Source organism: Carassius carassius, chromosome 6 (genome assembly GCF_963082965.1).
Source record: "Carassius carassius chromosome 6, fCarCar2.1, whole genome shotgun sequence".
Classification (NCBI taxonomy): Eukaryota; Metazoa; Chordata; class Actinopteri; order Cypriniformes; family Cyprinidae; genus Carassius; species Carassius carassius.
Genome location: NC_081760.1, coordinates 36,730,184 through 36,747,799, shown reverse-complemented (window position 1 = coordinate 36,747,799; position 17,616 = coordinate 36,730,184). Strand labels below are relative to the sequence as shown.

Here is a 17,616-nt window from a genome sequence, read left to right as displayed (position 1 = left end):
GAAAATGCCCAGGAATGTTTGTTCCAGACGCAGCTGGTTATGGAAGTCATTTGTAGCGTAGCTGTGCTTCATTTAGAGGAACACTGCTTCATTATTAACTCTCTAGTGTGTGTGTGTGCTTATATTTGGACATGTTTTTGTTCATCTCAATGTGCTTTTTCTTCCCATCCTCCTGTATTTATCTATCTGTTAATTCCCATGCAAGTAAAAATAACAGCTATCATGCTTTTCCCCGTTCTCTCACATCTCTTTCCTCCAGCACTGAGAGCCCGAGGCGGCAAAGCAGCAAGAAGTCTTTGCATGATTTTCTGCACTTGTATTTACGTCGTTGATTAAATCTGTCTCTGACTTGCATGTCTTGTGTTTATCCACTGATTCAGAAGCAGCTGTAAGCGTCTTCACCGAAAGACCCCATGAAATGAAAACTAGACCCTTGTGGCTCTTAGTCCATGTCTGTTAACCCCGTCTCAGCTCCGTTATTTTGAGGTCTTTTAAGAATTAAACATTTTTTGTGGACACAAAAGTACTAAAATATTGACGTTAAATAATGTGGAGTGCTGTGATTATTTTTAAGATTTATTAAACGATGCACTAAAACATGACGACATTAATTGCTGTAGATAAAGCTTTACCAGACACTGAATATAGATCATGAGATAGACCAGAAATGGGAAAGCAACCAGAAGCTTTCCCAGTTTTTAATCATCATTTGAGGGTAAGAAACAACATTTATGATAACATTTAATTTTTTCACGCACACAATATTTTTTCATTTATCTACTTAGATTGATGTATCTGTTTTGTTCTAATTTCTATTTTTATTACATTTTTTCTCATTTATTTTCATTTCCGTTTTAGTCATTTTATTGCATATTTTATTTCAGCAACATTTCTGTTTTTTGTTTTTATGTTTTCCATTTTATATTTGGGTAATGCTTTAGTTTGGGGACATTATTACTATTACCTTGTTGCATATTGCTAGAATATCAGATTTTTATTAGTACTTATAAATAAAGCACATATAAATAAATTATTCTGCCTGACCATATTTTATATCCCTTAAACCAAACTTAACAACCACCTTACTAACTAGCAAATCAGGAGTTTACGGAGGCAAAATCATAGTTAATAGTTAGGTAATAGTAAGAATTGGTCCCCAAACTAAAGTGTGACTACGGTTGCAAAGGGGCGGAAAATGTCTGTTAAATTTCCATAAACTTTCTAAAAGTTCCAAAAGTTTCTTAAAATTCCTAAACCTTTCCAAAATTTCAAAAATTCTGGAATGTTTCCGGAAATTTCCATTAGTGCAACCAATAGTTTTATTTTATTTCTACTTTATTTAATAAATAGTTTTACTTTTGGTTAACAAAAAACAATTGAAAAAGAAGGACTGGACTTCGTTGAACATCTACATACATATGTACGTCCACAGCAGAACATTCACACAGTTCACAGCAGATATAAACATCCTTATATGAGCGCTTGACGCATATAAACACACTCTTTCTGGCGTTTTCCATCTCAGTCGAAGACTTCCTCTCTGCTCCAGATCCTTGAGCCTCTATTTCCTGTGTCTGGAGCTGTTTCTCTGTCTCTCTCGGTTGATGTTTTCTTCTCTGGTCTCCAGACAGCTGGGCTTCTCCTGCTGTGAGGATTTAAAGGGGTCGTGCAAGAGCAAATAACACGTTATGCAATAGAACCGTTTAAATAAGTTTGAAGATGAAATGTTTTGCATACTGTCTCGGGACGGTCGGCTGGGAATACGGTTTGGTACAGGTTCATGACCGTTTTACACCTTCCACCAAGCAGGGTTTTTGAGTGTGTTAATGTATCTTTAAGAGTACTGTATATGGATGATCTCTGATATGATTGGCTGAATAGGTGTTGAGGTAAATGTGGGCGGTCATATGTTAATGAGCTCATAGCTGAGTTTTTGCTGTTTAGTTTCAATAAAAAGTCTGGATGGACATTATGGAGTGAAGTTTGTTGACAGTTTATTTAACTTTTTAACATCAAGACGTGAAGAATGGTTGTTTTTTTCATGAAACTGAATGGAATGGCAAATCTCAGTAAAACATATCTGGAACATACTGGAAAATAAAACAAGACATGAAAAACGTATATTTTGCTTAAAAAAAAAAAGGAAACGTTTTGCATTATTTAATGTTTTACATTAAATTGACATTCCCAAACGGTTAACTTTCGATTTTTATATTTATGAATTTTGTATTTATGAGTATTTACGAGTAAGTATATATTTATATTTATGTAATTTTTTATTACATTTAACATTTTGACATTAAAAATATTTTAAAATAATAGTTTTAAAAATAATAAATTGTGTTTTTTTTAGCATGTAGTAAAGTAACAAAATTTATTTTATTTTTTTATTTAAATCCAATGCACTACAGCTAAATTTATTATAATATATAAATATAGTACAGTTTAAAATAATATCTATTTTTCTCACATTACACTAATGTCAAATAGATTTTTTCTTTAGGTAAATGAGAGTTTGAAATAAAATATGCTTATTAATTTCCATGAAAATACCACAATGCAAATTAAGAAACAGTCTTTGGTTTTGTAATGCAAAACATCATTTCTTGTTTCTTTCCATTGGGCTGAAATGTAACCTGGACGTGTTCTTGACAGGCCGTCTGAAATCCATCTGGTAAGGAGGGAGTTTTCACCAATACATGGAGTCACTTTTGGATATAAACAGACTTCTGAGGTGTCTTTGTGGTGGTTGGGCTTCACTGATTCAGAGTCTTTGGCACAAACAGTGAGTCAGCGACTCATGCAGCAAATGATTCTTTGGCTCAGTGAGTCAATCTATCAGTCCACAAATGATTCAGTGAGTCATTGTGCAGCTGCTGTGTGGTCGGCCCCTGCACCAAGAATGCGTGTTGTTTTGATAGGTGTGATATTATATTATTATAACTCTTAAAGCTCTAGTTCTGTAAGCTATGTTAGCGATAACAGAATTTTGAGAAAGCAAAAATGTAGTTTTCTTCCAGATGAAAGCCGTCATTGTGTGCGTGTGCTCCTGTTTAGCGGATCAGTCTGTTACAGGTGTTTTAAACATCTTGAGATCAGATGACGTTTGATGTTGTTTGACTTGTTTACACGCGTGTGTCGTATAAATGCACATCTGTAGGTTTGCGAGAGCCAGCTGGGATCCAGACAGCTCATGCACGGCAGAGTAATGCACACAATGTCCTGAGAAGAGCTTTCTACTGTGAAGGACTGGCAGTTATTACAAACAAATGTCTGTATAATCTGCCATCAAAGTGTAATAACTTAATACGTCTCCTAATATAACTTATTACTGGACAAGTCAGAATCACAGATGTCCTTCAATGCAATCTCATTGTGACTAGATCCATTTAGGATGGTTGGATGAGAGAAATGCCACTGATAGATATGATTTTAATAAGCGATGATGATTAGTGGAGGGTAAACCACAGACCTGGGAACCCTAGCTTGAACTATGGGTGGTTCAGAGGGTCAAATAGCTGTGTTAATGCATTATTATTGCTAAAACATGGACAGCCCTAAATTCAGCACAAGAAAGATTTTCTTCATACAGCCTGCTGTCTGTCTTCGGCTGATCATCGGCTGTTTTTAAACAAAACAATAGTACAGAAAATAGCTTGATACCGATTATTGTCTGATACATCAGCACATCTCTGCTTTTAATTCATAATACTTCGAATAAGTCAAACTATCATGTATTTGTCCCAATATTTTTGAGTTCTATGTATTTTAGGTTTATTTAGCACGTTGTGTTGTTAGCTTAGCAACATGCTAAAGGCAGCTCTTTAACTCAGGAGCAATATTTGTGTGTCATTTATGTTGTCTACTCAGTGTTTCACTTGGACAATGACCATCCCAGTTTTTTCTTGTTCAAAAAGCGATTTCACTTGGATTTGCATTACAGTAGGGAAGAACATATGCATGCAACTTCTGTTTCATGTTGACTTATAAGTTATATAAGTACAGTATTATTATTGTCCAGTATAAATATTTTTCAATTTACATAATTACGTTTTTAGAATGAGAATTTGGAGTAAAATGTGGTTAAATGTCATATTTTTTTAATTGCTGATGCAGTTTTTTCAGTGTCTCACGCCATTAGCATTACATATCATTACATTAAGACATCGTATCAAATCATGTCTCGACTGCATCGTTAAATCCTGTCTGTTTTTGAATGTAAACGTGTGTCCTGTGTGAACACTCCCTCAGTAGGCAGCTGCCTATGTAGGCTGTAGACAGCACTATAGTCTGCCAGCTCTAGGAACAGAGTGTCTCTCTCCTCCTCCCCTCTTTTCCCGGCAATTGGAAAGTACCCTGTTAATCATCCTCCAGGGATGGACTTCCAGGAGGAGAGGGGCCGCTCTGCCACATATGAGCCCAGAATGAGGCACCCTGCCCGGGTCGGACAGATCCAGAGAGCCCAGCTGAGGAATCACGCCAGATGTGAGCGGCTCACAGTGGGCGATTGTTCACTGAAAGCCCCGAGGTGTTATGGTACCACTCTGGTACTTATCAGGACCAAATACACACATGCATAAACACACTCACTCAGACTTAATATTTACACAAACACGAACGTTTTGGCTCTTATCTATACACACACTCACTTAAATAAATGAGATGCGTGATAACACACACACACACACACACACACACACACACAGTCACACACACACGAGCGCTGGCCAGAATCATTGCCCCCTCCTTCTGAGATTTCAAACATAAACAAAACAGAGCGCACCATAAAATTCTTTCCTTTTTCTTCTCTTCTCCCCCTCCTCCTACCCTTACACTTTTTTCAGACTCGGCCACAACAGACAGACTGCTGTTTAGTGGGTTAGTGTGTAACCGTGGTTACAGCCAATTGTGGTTTGGCAGTGTTGCTGTGGTAATTACGGCTCTCCTCTGCCTAATGCTCATGGCAATGGTCAGTGTTGTCATCCTCATCGCCCGAGTCCACGGCTTTCGTCTAACACCACGGCTGTGTTCGCAATCACATACTGCCATACTACACTAGTTCTGTAGTATTCAGGCAGCATGTATACTGTGTACAGTAAGCAGAATGTCATGGTGCATAGAATACCTGTTTATTCTACTACATTTGCAAAGTGCAATATAAAATGCAATGCAAATAGTAGACAGTAGACTTTAAACAGTGCATAGTGGCAAATAGTTCAATTTCCAAACAAAGCTAATGGATATTTTCACAATAGCATACTACCATGCTACTCATCCTACTTCTGCAGTATGTATACTTTACACAATATGCACAATTTCTTTATGCATAGAATACCTATTTAATCTACTGCATTTGCCAGAGTGCAATATTTAACCAGAGCACATACTGGAGTGAGTGACGTGACATTGTATTGTCAACAAACATTGCAGCGTAGAAGAGTTTCACAGGAAGAATTTTAGGGAAAACTGGCATCACTATGATGACTTCTGGCATATTCCCTTCATATTCCAGTCTTTCCTCAGGCTACAGATGCTGATATGAATCTCTCCAGCCATGGAGTGAAACACACTCTTTGGGCTGTTTTGCCATCTTTCTTTCTGTCCGTTTCACTCTCTCTCTCCTACTGAAAGTGGCACCAGTCGGCCCTTCGGCCCTTATAAGGTGAAATCGGCATGCCTGGTAGAGTAAAGCAGAACCATATGTCACACACTGACTCCCTTGTGCAGCTCCGCCAAGGGGCTTGGGCTCTGGTGCGGAGCTGCACACAGGAGCCTAACTTCTGCTAATATAAACCGAAGAGGTCACGCTTATATGGTCATGTTCAGGCCACACACTGGTGCTTCATGTTACAGAAAGGGAAGTAACAAGGGCTGTGTTCTGTGTTCATGCACCTATTCATGCACTACAGTAACTTTATTTAGACTCTAAAATGACTAGCTCATGTTTTCGTGATTATGGATTTGTCATAATACCCCATCTCCACACTCATACCGGCTGTGAATCAGGATGTTCTCCGATCTCATGCATGATGATCTTCTCTATGACATCATTAGAAACCTCTTTTTAGAAGCATGATGTCATAGTTGGATCTTCCAGTGACTTTTGGGATTGGTCACACAGAAACTCTTTAACACAGGAAGGACGGTGTGATTTAAAGTTTAGTGGTGAAAATACAGTACAATTTTGGATTACTTGTGGATTATCATGATGTTTTTATCAGCTGTTTAAACTCTCATTCTGACGGCACCCATTCACTAAAGAGCACCCATTGGGGAGCAAGTGAAGGAATCCTAAGTTTCTTCAATTATGATGAAAAAACAAAAAAATCTACATTTTGGATGAACTGAGGATGAGTAGTACATTGAAGTTTTTTGGGTGATCTACTACTTTAACATATTTATGGACCATAGTATTTATGTAGTTTATGGTATATGTCCTAAAAACATAGCATGATACTTTTTGGTGCTCTTTTTGGTGGTTAGTGGTTACTTGTGTGCTTTCCTTCCAGCTGTAGTTATGAAGTAAGTGTGCATTCAGACAGTCCCCGTCTCTCTGTCCAGAGCTCCCGGCACAACCACAATCCACTCTTGTCTGTTGAAGTGAATCTGGATGCTAAATCAAGCCTTTTCAAATGCTGCATGGAAAATCTGAGCCACACGTGAGAGCTACTTCATATTCCAGCGGCCGTCCAGAAACACTGAAGCCTGTGTGGAAACCATCAGCTTCAGATCTTCCTTCTGCATTTAATAAACTCCATCATGTTAAAGTTCATGAATATTTAAAGTGGAAAGCATGGTTTAGATTATGATTGGTTGTCTGATGCTAAACACCTAGTTTTTTTGTGTAACCCTGCAATTTGAGTTAAAAGAAGTGCTAAAAATTCAAATACTACCCAATATTAAAAATTAACTTGACTTGAGGTAAAAATATGTTAATTTAGTGTTAAGCATGAATATCCTAAAACTAAGCTGCAGAAATGGTGCGTAGAGAAATGATTTAGCATCTTAGCATTTTATATATATATATAATATTTCAAATCAGTTCATGGATATCCTGGGAATCATGTTTTACCTTTTAGGCTAAAGGTATTCAATTAATTTGTATTATTTATTTGTTTATAGATGTTTTTGCTGTCAAAAACAGAACTACCACATACTTGCACAATCAAATTTGCATCTTGATGAATATGAATCGCTTAATTAAATCGAATGATTACATGCATATTTATTGTAAATATTTTAATTTGTTATTTTTGTATGTATTTGGCAGCCACTTTTTTCCAAAGCAACTTGAATTCAAGGTTTATTTATTTATTTATTTCATTGTATGAATATTCAATGACCTTGGTCTTCTAGTGTTGGGTGTACAAAAATGAAATGATCAATTATTATTATTTTATTTTTAATTCATAGAAGTTGTTGCTGTCAGCACACTTACACAATCAGCTTTGCACCCCATCCAGGATAAACTAAAATGACCTTACGGCAGAAGTTTTTCTCTAATTTCTCAGCTGTTAACTGTCTGAATTTCTCATGATTGTGAGCTGAAGATACTCCTTTCCATTGCAGTTGCTCGTCCCTCGGTGACTGACACACATGTGCTCCGCTTTCATTCACTTTGCGCTGATAACATTCAGATTTGTTGCCATAGATGCACACACACTCACACACAGTGTTATGTAATGTGATGATGTGTAAGAACGCCTTGTATTAGTGAGAAACTGACACAGTGATGACTTTAGCAGAGGCTTTTTTACAGCGTTGATGGTCAGTTGAGTTAAACTCCTCCTCCTCTCTTACACAGTCTGTCTGGAATGGACAGATGTTTCCTTCTGGGAACAGAGTTCACACACACACACACACACACACATGTGCCTGACGCCTGTCTGTTGTGTAGATTGCGTTATTGGTTTAATTGATTGGCATGTTAATGGGAAAGACTGATGCTGATTGGTCCATTATTCTGATTGTGTTTGTGCATTGCATCATGGGTGATGATATGTGAACTTGAGTCTAAGAAATATACAGTTTAATAATTCATTCTTTATATAATACATATCTAACACTGTACCATTCAATAGTTTGGTGAGTTATGTTTTTGAAAGAACTGAATAGTTTTATTCGGCAAGAAAAGAATACATTAAATTGACCGAAAGATTTCTGTCTCAAATAGATGCTGGTCTTTTGAACTTTCTACTCAAAGAAAAGAAAAAAGTCACAGTTTCCACAAAAATATGAAGCAGCAACTGTTTTCAACATTAACTCTTATAAAAAGATATATGAGAATGATTTCTGAAGATCATGTGACACTAAAGACTGGAGGAATGATGCTGAAAATACAGCTTTGAGCACAGGAATAAATTACAGTTTGATGTATATTCACATAGAAAATATCTATTTTAAATTGTAATAATATTTCACAATATTAATGTTTTTACTGTATTTTTGATTGAATAAACACAGCCTTGATGAGTGTAAAAGACTTCTTTCAAAAACCTATAAAAAATATTTCCAAACTTTGGCAGTTTTGGGATTGAACTGTATGGTTGATTTAGATTTAAATATACAAATCTTTAATCTTAAGATTACCAGTTCCTTAAGGAAGCAGTAAATAGTTGAAATAGGATTGGGAATGAAATGGACAATGAGTAACGTTATTTTCAAAGCACGGTTTGCCCCAAAATCTTGGTAAAAAAAACCTGTATTTAGATTGTCATGGTCAGAAAAATGGGAAAAAGTTCACAATCTAGCAATTTTAGAACTACTTAAACACTTCAGTCTGTTCCTTGCACAATACCATTGCATGATGCTTGTGAAGTCACAAACGACTTTTGTGATGCTTTCTTTTTGGAGCTGGACAGCTTCGACAGCTAGTTTGACAGAAGAAAGGTTTGAAACGGCTAACTTCATGTGCATTTGTCTAGAGTTCGAGTATGTGTGAATCTCTAAGCGTCTCTTTCTGGCTTCTGTTGCAGAGATCTGTCCAGAAACCACATTCCCTCTGTGGATTCCAGCCTCTTTGATCACCTCACCGCCCTCAAGGAGCTGTAAGTGCCACGTCTCTCCCTCGTGTGTGTGTGTGTGTGTGAGACGCAGTCATTCACGTACGTCTGTAATGGGTGGTCTGGTGCTTGTATAATAGGTGGTCTGGTGTAAACGTGAGTGTTTCTTTGTGCTAAAGCAAAAAAGCCCACATGTTTTCTAATTTGCAACTTCCTGTTCACTTTTTTTCCTCCGCTATCATGTATAGATTAATTACATTACCCACAATAAAAATAAAGCCTCCTTTTAGAACCATTATGATTCCTTGAAATCATTTCCAGCTCATTTTCTCTCATATTCTCAGTAATGCATTTAAATATTACCATGATGTATAATAACAATCATGATTTGCTATGTAAATTATGACAGCTTTTAGTACAGCAGACTATTTTATTTTAATCAATGACTTGAATTTTTAAATCAAGTTCAATGACTATTTCAAATTGATTATATTCAAATAAATGTAAAAAAGACAAAATCTAAATTTCTTTATTATTTGTATTATTTTCATTATTAACAATGATAAACCATTTTATTGTGAGCAACTGAATAAATGTATCATGTCATATTTTATTTCAGTAGACATTTTATTTGAGTGACTTTAATTGGAAAATATTTAAAAGTTATTTGTATTATTTATTTGTTATTATTAATAAAGTAATGTATTATGATCTAACTGAATAAATTAAACAATATAAAATATATTCTGACATCTTTCATTGCAGTAGACATTTTTATTTTAATGACTGGTTAGTATTTATATAGTTATATTAAAATAAACAGTTATAATGATTAAATACAATGTGAAATCAAATTATTGTCGTTGTTATTATTAAGTATTTACATTTTCTTATAAGTAACATGACGTCTTTTATTGCAGTCAACAAAATATTTAAATGAAATTAATAAAAAAAAAATATATTTTTTTAAAATCTTTTTTCATTTATGGGGAACTGAACATAAATCCTCCAGTCTTTGAGTTGAATCCACTTCCTGTTTGCTCTTCTCCTCAGGTATCTTCAGAGCAACCGTCTGGTCACTCTTCCTCACGGGATCTTGGGCTGTGGGCCGTTAGCTGTGCTGTAAGTGTGCGAGTGGGCGGCAGTATGGTCTAGTTTCCCGGCGGTTTAGAGCTCATATGGTGAGAATGTGTAGGCGGATCTTTCTGGAGTCTCTCCCGAACCGCAGAGTCAAACGCTGAAGAAACTGAACGGGAATCAACCGGACACACTCCACTCTTTCAGCTCAAACAAAAGCTCAATGAATACAAAGTGAATCAGTCGTGTATCCACATGTTTATCTTTGTTGTGTGAACAGTAACAGACGTGCACTTCAACTAACACACACACACACACACACACACATTGTATGTTCAATCACATGCCCATTACAACCAATTAAACGTCATTGCTTCAGGCTTTGACTGTACTATTTCCTGCTCCATTTCAACACACACACACACAAGGTCTGGTACACCAAAATCACTCCAGAACTTTTCCATATGCTGCTCCAACGGCTGAACAAGGGAATGATTATTCTGAGAGGAAAAGAAAGAAGGGACTTAGAAAGAAGGAAAAATGAGAGGCTGCATGAGCAATAATATACATTTGATTTGTGTCTTTCAGAGATTTGAGCAACAACCAGATCACCACCATCGAGGAACGATTGTGTGATAATTTATTTAATTTAACTACAATGTGAGTATAAACACGTACACAGGTTTAAAACGTTGTGTTTTCAAAACTTTCACAACTCAAAAAAGCTGAATGACCTGAATCTAAACCTGAAAACTAGTTTAAATCTATCTATCTATATATATATATATATATGTGTGTAGAATATTTTCCACAATGATGATGAAGCATCTTTTTAGGACCATTAAGATGTCTTGACATTAAATTCAGTGTTATTTTTTTTCTCTCCAGACTCACATTACTATAATGAAGTAATGAAAATATGTCCGGAGGCAATGCATTTTAAATAAAGTATGCATAAATTAGATTTAGTACAAATACTCCCATGTCTACTTACATTTGTACAATAGCAATCATACAGCCAAATCTTTTATTGTGGTATTTAATTTACATTTATTTATGATGAGGACCTGAATAAATGAAATAATATGAATTCATATATCATGGCATCCTTTATTAATTTGCACCAAACATTTGTATTTAATTCATGAGGAAATTAATAAATTGAATAATATTAATAATATATAATCACACCCTTTATTGCAGTAGACTAATTTTATTTTACTTTATTTTACTTTACTTTATTTATAGCAAATCGACCAGATGCACTAAAGTCTTTTAGGTCAACCAAAAGCAAAATAAATTGAAAATTGACATAGTATCTGATCAGTAAAATATGTCATAATATAATATTTAAATAGCAAACTACAGTTGAACGTAGTATTTGTACTGAATTTAATTTATGCTGATTTTACTAAAAAGCACTTTCCAAACAGGATGATTTTCATTACTGCATTACAATAATGATAATTTAAGAGAAAATGTGCTTAATTGTCATGAAAATGATGTCAGGAAACCTTAATGGTCTTAAAAAGTTAAAAAGTTTTATTTTATTACAGTAACCTTTGCCAAATCAAAAAAGTGATTATAGTTAAAAGAAACATTAAGATTATCTTCCCTTAATATTGATATAATATTTACATATCAAATGGCTTATCCAAATTCTGTTGGCGTTTTTTAATTTGCTAAAGCGTAATTTTCTAGTATAGCGTTTCCTCTGTGACTTTTCATGTAGGGCTTTCATACGCTGATTAAAATTCCCTGGTCAACGTCTTTCAGTTCCTCAATAATTATAGATTAGAGCATGTGTTGTGTTTCCTGGACTGATAAAGTAGTGAGTCTGCGGTGACAGATTGCTCCGTCATTTGTGCACATGTCAAATAAAACAAGGCTTAAGCAAAACCAAATCCTCTTTAAATTACTGTCCTTATCATGCTTTTGCTGTTTGAATAAGGGCCTTCCAATGTTTTCAGCCTGTGTCAGTCTGTGAAATATTCCCTCTGTCGTTTGGCAGAGATCTGAGCTTTAACCCGTTCGTCTGCGACTGTAAGCTCGTGCGGTTGGTGAGCTGGCTGCAGGACCAGGGCGTTCGAGTCAAGCGACCCAACTCTATGCTCTGTGACCGGCCGCCCGAGCTGAAAAACCACCCGCTGCTCAACGTCAGTGTGCACACCTGCGGTGAGTGACAGCAACACACCTCTATTACCTGAAGTACCCCACTAGTATGTGTACTGTATCCCAAATGAGTCCCATGACCTTCTTTATTATGGCTGGAAAATCACAGTGAATTTACCAATTGGATTGTGTTTTATTAACATCTACACCTAGCCCAACTCTAACCCAAACCTTACAATCATGCAAATACAGTAATTAATGGTTGATTTGTTTTTTTCTACTTTTGATATGAAACAATCTCTCAGCTTTCAAATCCTGTGCATTTCACTTTGAAATTGAACCAATAAATACTGTTTTGGCACTCTTTAATGTGGCTTGACAGATCGCTATATATACTTGTACAGTTAAAGCGAATGTGATCCGATCATCTCTTCTTTGATGCTAATAACAGCATAAAATAAACACGAACGATCATCAGAAGTAATGTTAAAGCCCTGGGAATTTACCTTTACCTGCTTACCTTCATTTGTTTGTTAGCCCACACCAAATGTAAGATTTCTAGAAAATGGGACAGATTTTCAATTGATGTGGAGCTTTGAATTGGCCGTTGCTGTCTCTCTCTCATCTCTCAGGGCTGACGTACGCGGGCTGTCTACAGGACGAGGAGCATGCGGCAGGCGTGGAGCTGGTCATCTTCTCCTCCTCCACTCCCGGTCCGTTCTCACGTGAGGAATGCAACTCCAAGTGCTTCCATGAGAACCAGCTGTACGGCGGTCTGGGTCAGCAGAGAGAGTGTCTGTGCAGCACCAACTCTGAGCCCAATCACATCAGCGAGTCCCAGTGTTCGGCCGCGTGCTCCGACCCGCTGGTCATGAAGGAGTGCCGCTGGACTGTGGCACACGACGTGTTTCAGGTCTGTGTGAAGAGCTTCAGGTTGTTAAAGGGTCCGTTCACCCAAAAAGGAAAAATTAGCCCATAAATTAGTCACGCTCAAGTCATCCTAGGTGTATATGACTTTCTTCTTTCTGACGAATCCAGTCGGAGTTATATTAAAAATTGTCTTCGCTCTTTCAAGATGTTTCATGCCACTCAGTGAGTGTTGCATGCATCAGTCCAAAAGACGTGAAATAAAAAGTGCCCATCCATAACAAAAAGTGTCTCACATTTCTCCAGGGGTGAACATTGCCTCCTGTAGTGAATCAATGTGTTTTTGTTAGAAAAATAACTATATTTAAAATGCAATAATCACTTACTAGTTCACACTTACAGTTGTGAATGAAGCAGTTCTGGGGAAATTACGTGTGAGGTCAGGTTTGAACATGCGTCACCCAGAAGTGAGAAATAAAGAAGCGTTTCTTATAATCGTCTGAAAGAAGTCATATACACATTGGATGACTTGAGGGTGAGCAATTTATGGGCTAATTTTCATTTTTTGGTGAACTGACCCTTTAACATCCTCTAGAGTTAATTCGACTCGTGTGATAGGTCACTCAGACTTAGATGAGCTCACCTATTTGCATTTCAAATCATGGTACACTATAAATATTTCACTAAAAATTCCTGGATTGTGTACAATTCCTGGGGAGTTTTTTTAAAGGTAATATATGCATACTTTTTGGGTGTGATATTACCCATAATGCATTGGGCTGTGAGGTGGAGTGGCATACTGCGTACTAAAGAGTATATACTTTACCATTGGCAGTTTTAGGTTTAGAATTTGAGAACCCAAACTTTTGAATGCTAGTGTTTGAATTCGCTCTCCGCCCACAGGTGAATTTCTCCGCCTCTCTTGCTTCCCGCCGTGTGTCTGTTCATTCGGAGGCTGTCCTGTCTGTCACCTCGTCCGTCTTCCCTGCCTCTTTCTCATGGGACTTCGGTGACCTTTCACCCCGGGTCAACATCTCAACAGCCAACACTACAGCAAGGCATAAGTACGGTGTCCCGGGACGGTACCAGGCTCAAGTGAGTCTCTCAGCGGGTCACCAGGAGATCGTGGCACAGGGGAACGTGAGCGTTGAACTGCCCCCTCGACTCGAGCTCCGCTGCCCTGAACTCATAGTGGCCGGTCAGAGCCTGGAGGAGGCGGTCTCTCTGGTCAACTGGGGCGGAGTGGGCATAACTGTGGACTGGAGGATCACAAAGGATGGAGGAGAGATAGCAAGAGGTACAAGACAAAACATATGCTATAATATAAACATATCAGAATAATGATGTGACACTGAAGACTGGAGGAATGAGGCTGAAAATTCAGTTTTGCATCACAGCAGTAAATTACATTTTAAAACATATTACAATAGAAAACAGTTTTTCTTTTAAATTGTAATAATATTTCACAATATTATTGTTTTTACTGTATTTTCGATCAAATAAATGCAGCAGAATAGACTTCTTTCAGAAACATTTAAAAATCTTACTGACCACAAATATTAATTATATTATATTATATTATATTATATTATATTATATTATATTATATTATATTATATTATATTATATTATATTATATTATATTATATTATATTATATTATATTATATTACAGCATTAGAAATTGGTTGTGTATACAAAAATAATCAAATATTATTGGTTTAAAAAAAATATTTCTCTGCAATTTTCTATTGTTATTTTTTTACTATAGTCATCACAGTGCATTTTAGGATTGTTATTACAAATGATAAATGCCACATTGTCTGAGCTGTAGCATGATGATTTAAAAGGGACTTCTCTTGATGATTCATTCTCACATGCACGGTTATTCAGGACAGCTTGGATATAACGCTCTGAAATGACCATGGGACTGTCTCTCAAAATATCCTGCTTTTCATGATCTATCAAGCCAGAAATGTCCCATCTCTCACACAAAGCATGACTGTTCCTGTTGAGCGATGGCATGGGAAGATTCTCTCGTTTGTTTATCAGTCCTGCAGAGATCTGTCCGTCATTGTTTGCTTTGAGAGAACAGATAAAAGTGCACTGCGCTGATCCCAAGAGGAGGGATGAGAAGAAAACGGGTTACAGAAGCAGAGCAAATCATTACTGATTTACTTACAGCGGGAAAAACAATGCCTAATCCAACTTACCATAGACGATAAACAGGCTTATCAGCTTTTAAAACATTTTGTTGTTAACGTCCGATTACACTCATCTGTCATTTGGTAGAAGCTCATGAAATTAGATGTCAACATGAAAAGGTTGAATGAGATCATCGAAAACCATGAACAAAACATAAGATTAAAAAAATGACCCAGATGACATTTAATATAGGTTAATGACTTTTAAAATGACTTATCCATAAAAGTACATAATAAATAGACAGCGTTTTGTGAAATCAAGTGATATGTTGATATGCTTTTTATGGTCATGTTTTCAACAAATTTAGCATATAACTAGGTTTTTATGTTAATATTAATTATAAATTATTAATATTTGTTGCATGTATGGACCCTTATGCATGATTAAAATTGTGAATTTTCACAATCAGCCTTTTAAAATCAGCACATGAAAATGTTTTCTGAAGAAATCCTATGACACTAAAGACAAAATAAATATATGCATTTTATATTTAATAAATATATTAAAATTAATTATTAAAGTTATTTGATCATTTTTTTAATTGTAATTTTTTAAATTATTTATAATTCAAAAAATGCAGCTTTGGTTAACTTTTTTTATGTGATTCTTCCAAAAACTATTTGATTTGATTCGATTAAGTTTCTCTTTCTGGCCCTATAGCGGAGCCGCTGTGTTTGCCAGGTGCGATCCATCACGCTGACTCGTCCCGCTGTTTCCTGTTGGTGTCGGAGGAAGTCAGCTGGTCAGATGCACGTCGCAATTGTTCAGCCCGTGGAGGGGAGCTCGCCGTGGTGCATTCCCAAACCGTCCGGGATCTTCTGGCCTCTCGAATCACACAGTGAGTCGGAAACGGCTTGAAATGCTTTTTCAACTGTTGTTTGGAAACCTCTGTAGGCTTGTAGGCCAATTTCAGATTTAAACATTTTAAATTCCACTGCCAATGCAACATTTTTCACTGATACCTGTGCCGCTTTTTGAACCCTGTTCACGTTTTCTTCGCTCTAGTCGAGTCCTCTAGAATTTCACTTTGTAACAGCAGCAGGGCATCATGGGAAATGCCTTTTAAAGTCACTCTCAGTGCTGCCCAGTTCACGACAGAAAGGCCAGAACATTCAAAAACCTGACGCACACTTGATGAAGTGAACATGTCTTATAATGTGAAAAGTGTCTAATTAGAATATTGAACGTGTGAAAACATTACAGATATAAAGCAAAAAATTATTTTACATGAACAGCAATACAACATAAGATATTAAGTATGTTTTCTTAAGTTCAAAATTGAGTTTCAAGAAAAAAATATATCTGCCAAAAAGAAACAAAATCTGATTTTCCCTTTAAATTAAGTTTATTTTTGTTACCCCTATTTTTCTAGTGTTAAAGGAATAGTTCACCCAAAAATAAAAATTAGCTGAAAATGTACTCACTTTCAGGTCATCTGAGACGTAAATGAGTTTGTTCCACAATCAGATTTGGAGAAATGTAGCATTGCATCACTTGCTCACCAGTGGATCCTCTACAGTGAATGGGTGCCGTCAGAACGAGAATCCAAACACCACAATAATCCACAGATAATTCACACCACTCCAGTCCATCAGTTAGTGTCTTTTGAAGCGAGAAGCTTCATGTTTGTAAGAAACAAACCCATCATTAAAATGTTTTTAACTTCAAACTGTCACTTCATCTATAATTCTTATATAAATATATAAATATAACTCTTCCTCCACTGAAAAAGTCCATCCTCTGTTGTCCTCTTACAGTATGTTAGAATCCAAACTGTTTTGGTGCTTGATCTGTGCATATTTCTCTCCTGATTCAGATCAGACGACTTCTTCACTGGAGAAAGCAATATTATAGATAGAGGAGTCATTACCATACATTCATCCAGTGATTTCACGACTTAAAAATGTTAGAAAATGTGAAAACTAAAGAAAAATTAAGTAGTGTCTGTACTCTCAACCGTGTGTGTAACTTTCTTCTTTAGCGATGGAATGTTTATAGGTGTGAACACACACACACACACACACACACACACACAGTGATGTTACACATGTGCTGAAGCACAGCTGTGGAAATACGTTACACTCCAGGAGGGAGAAGACGCCAGTTCTGTGTGTTTATGTGTGTTTATCTATGTGAGTGTGTGTGTGTGAGAGAGTGTTTCCTGTCTTCTGTTCCACACCCATCATTAATTTGTGGGCAGAGCTTCCACTGACCAAAGCAAGAGAGAGTGAGAGAGACAGAGCAAATGTTGGAGGAACAGTGTTTTCTATCTCTTCAACCTGCTGCAGATGGGCCACATACCCAAAACACACACACACACACACGTCTTATGTAAGAATGCACAAGTGAACAGA

At 36.6% G+C, this 17,616-nt stretch overlaps 1 protein-coding gene across 1 annotated transcript in view; it reads left to right on the top strand.

Moving 5' to 3' along the window:
• Positions 1-17,616, top strand: part of LOC132142803 (polycystin-1-like) — a 72,286-nt gene that overhangs the window by 5,140 nt on the left and 49,530 nt on the right. The window contains exons 2-8 of the mRNA XM_059552939.1: positions 8,976-9,047; positions 10,056-10,124; positions 10,668-10,739; positions 12,091-12,254; positions 12,824-13,104; positions 13,962-14,355; positions 15,923-16,100. Coding sequence (XP_059408922.1) covers positions 8,976-9,047; positions 10,056-10,124; positions 10,668-10,739; positions 12,091-12,254; positions 12,824-13,104; positions 13,962-14,355; positions 15,923-16,100 — 1,230 coding nt within the window. The remainder of the gene's footprint in view (positions 1-8,975; positions 9,048-10,055; positions 10,125-10,667; positions 10,740-12,090; positions 12,255-12,823; positions 13,105-13,961; positions 14,356-15,922; positions 16,101-17,616) is intronic.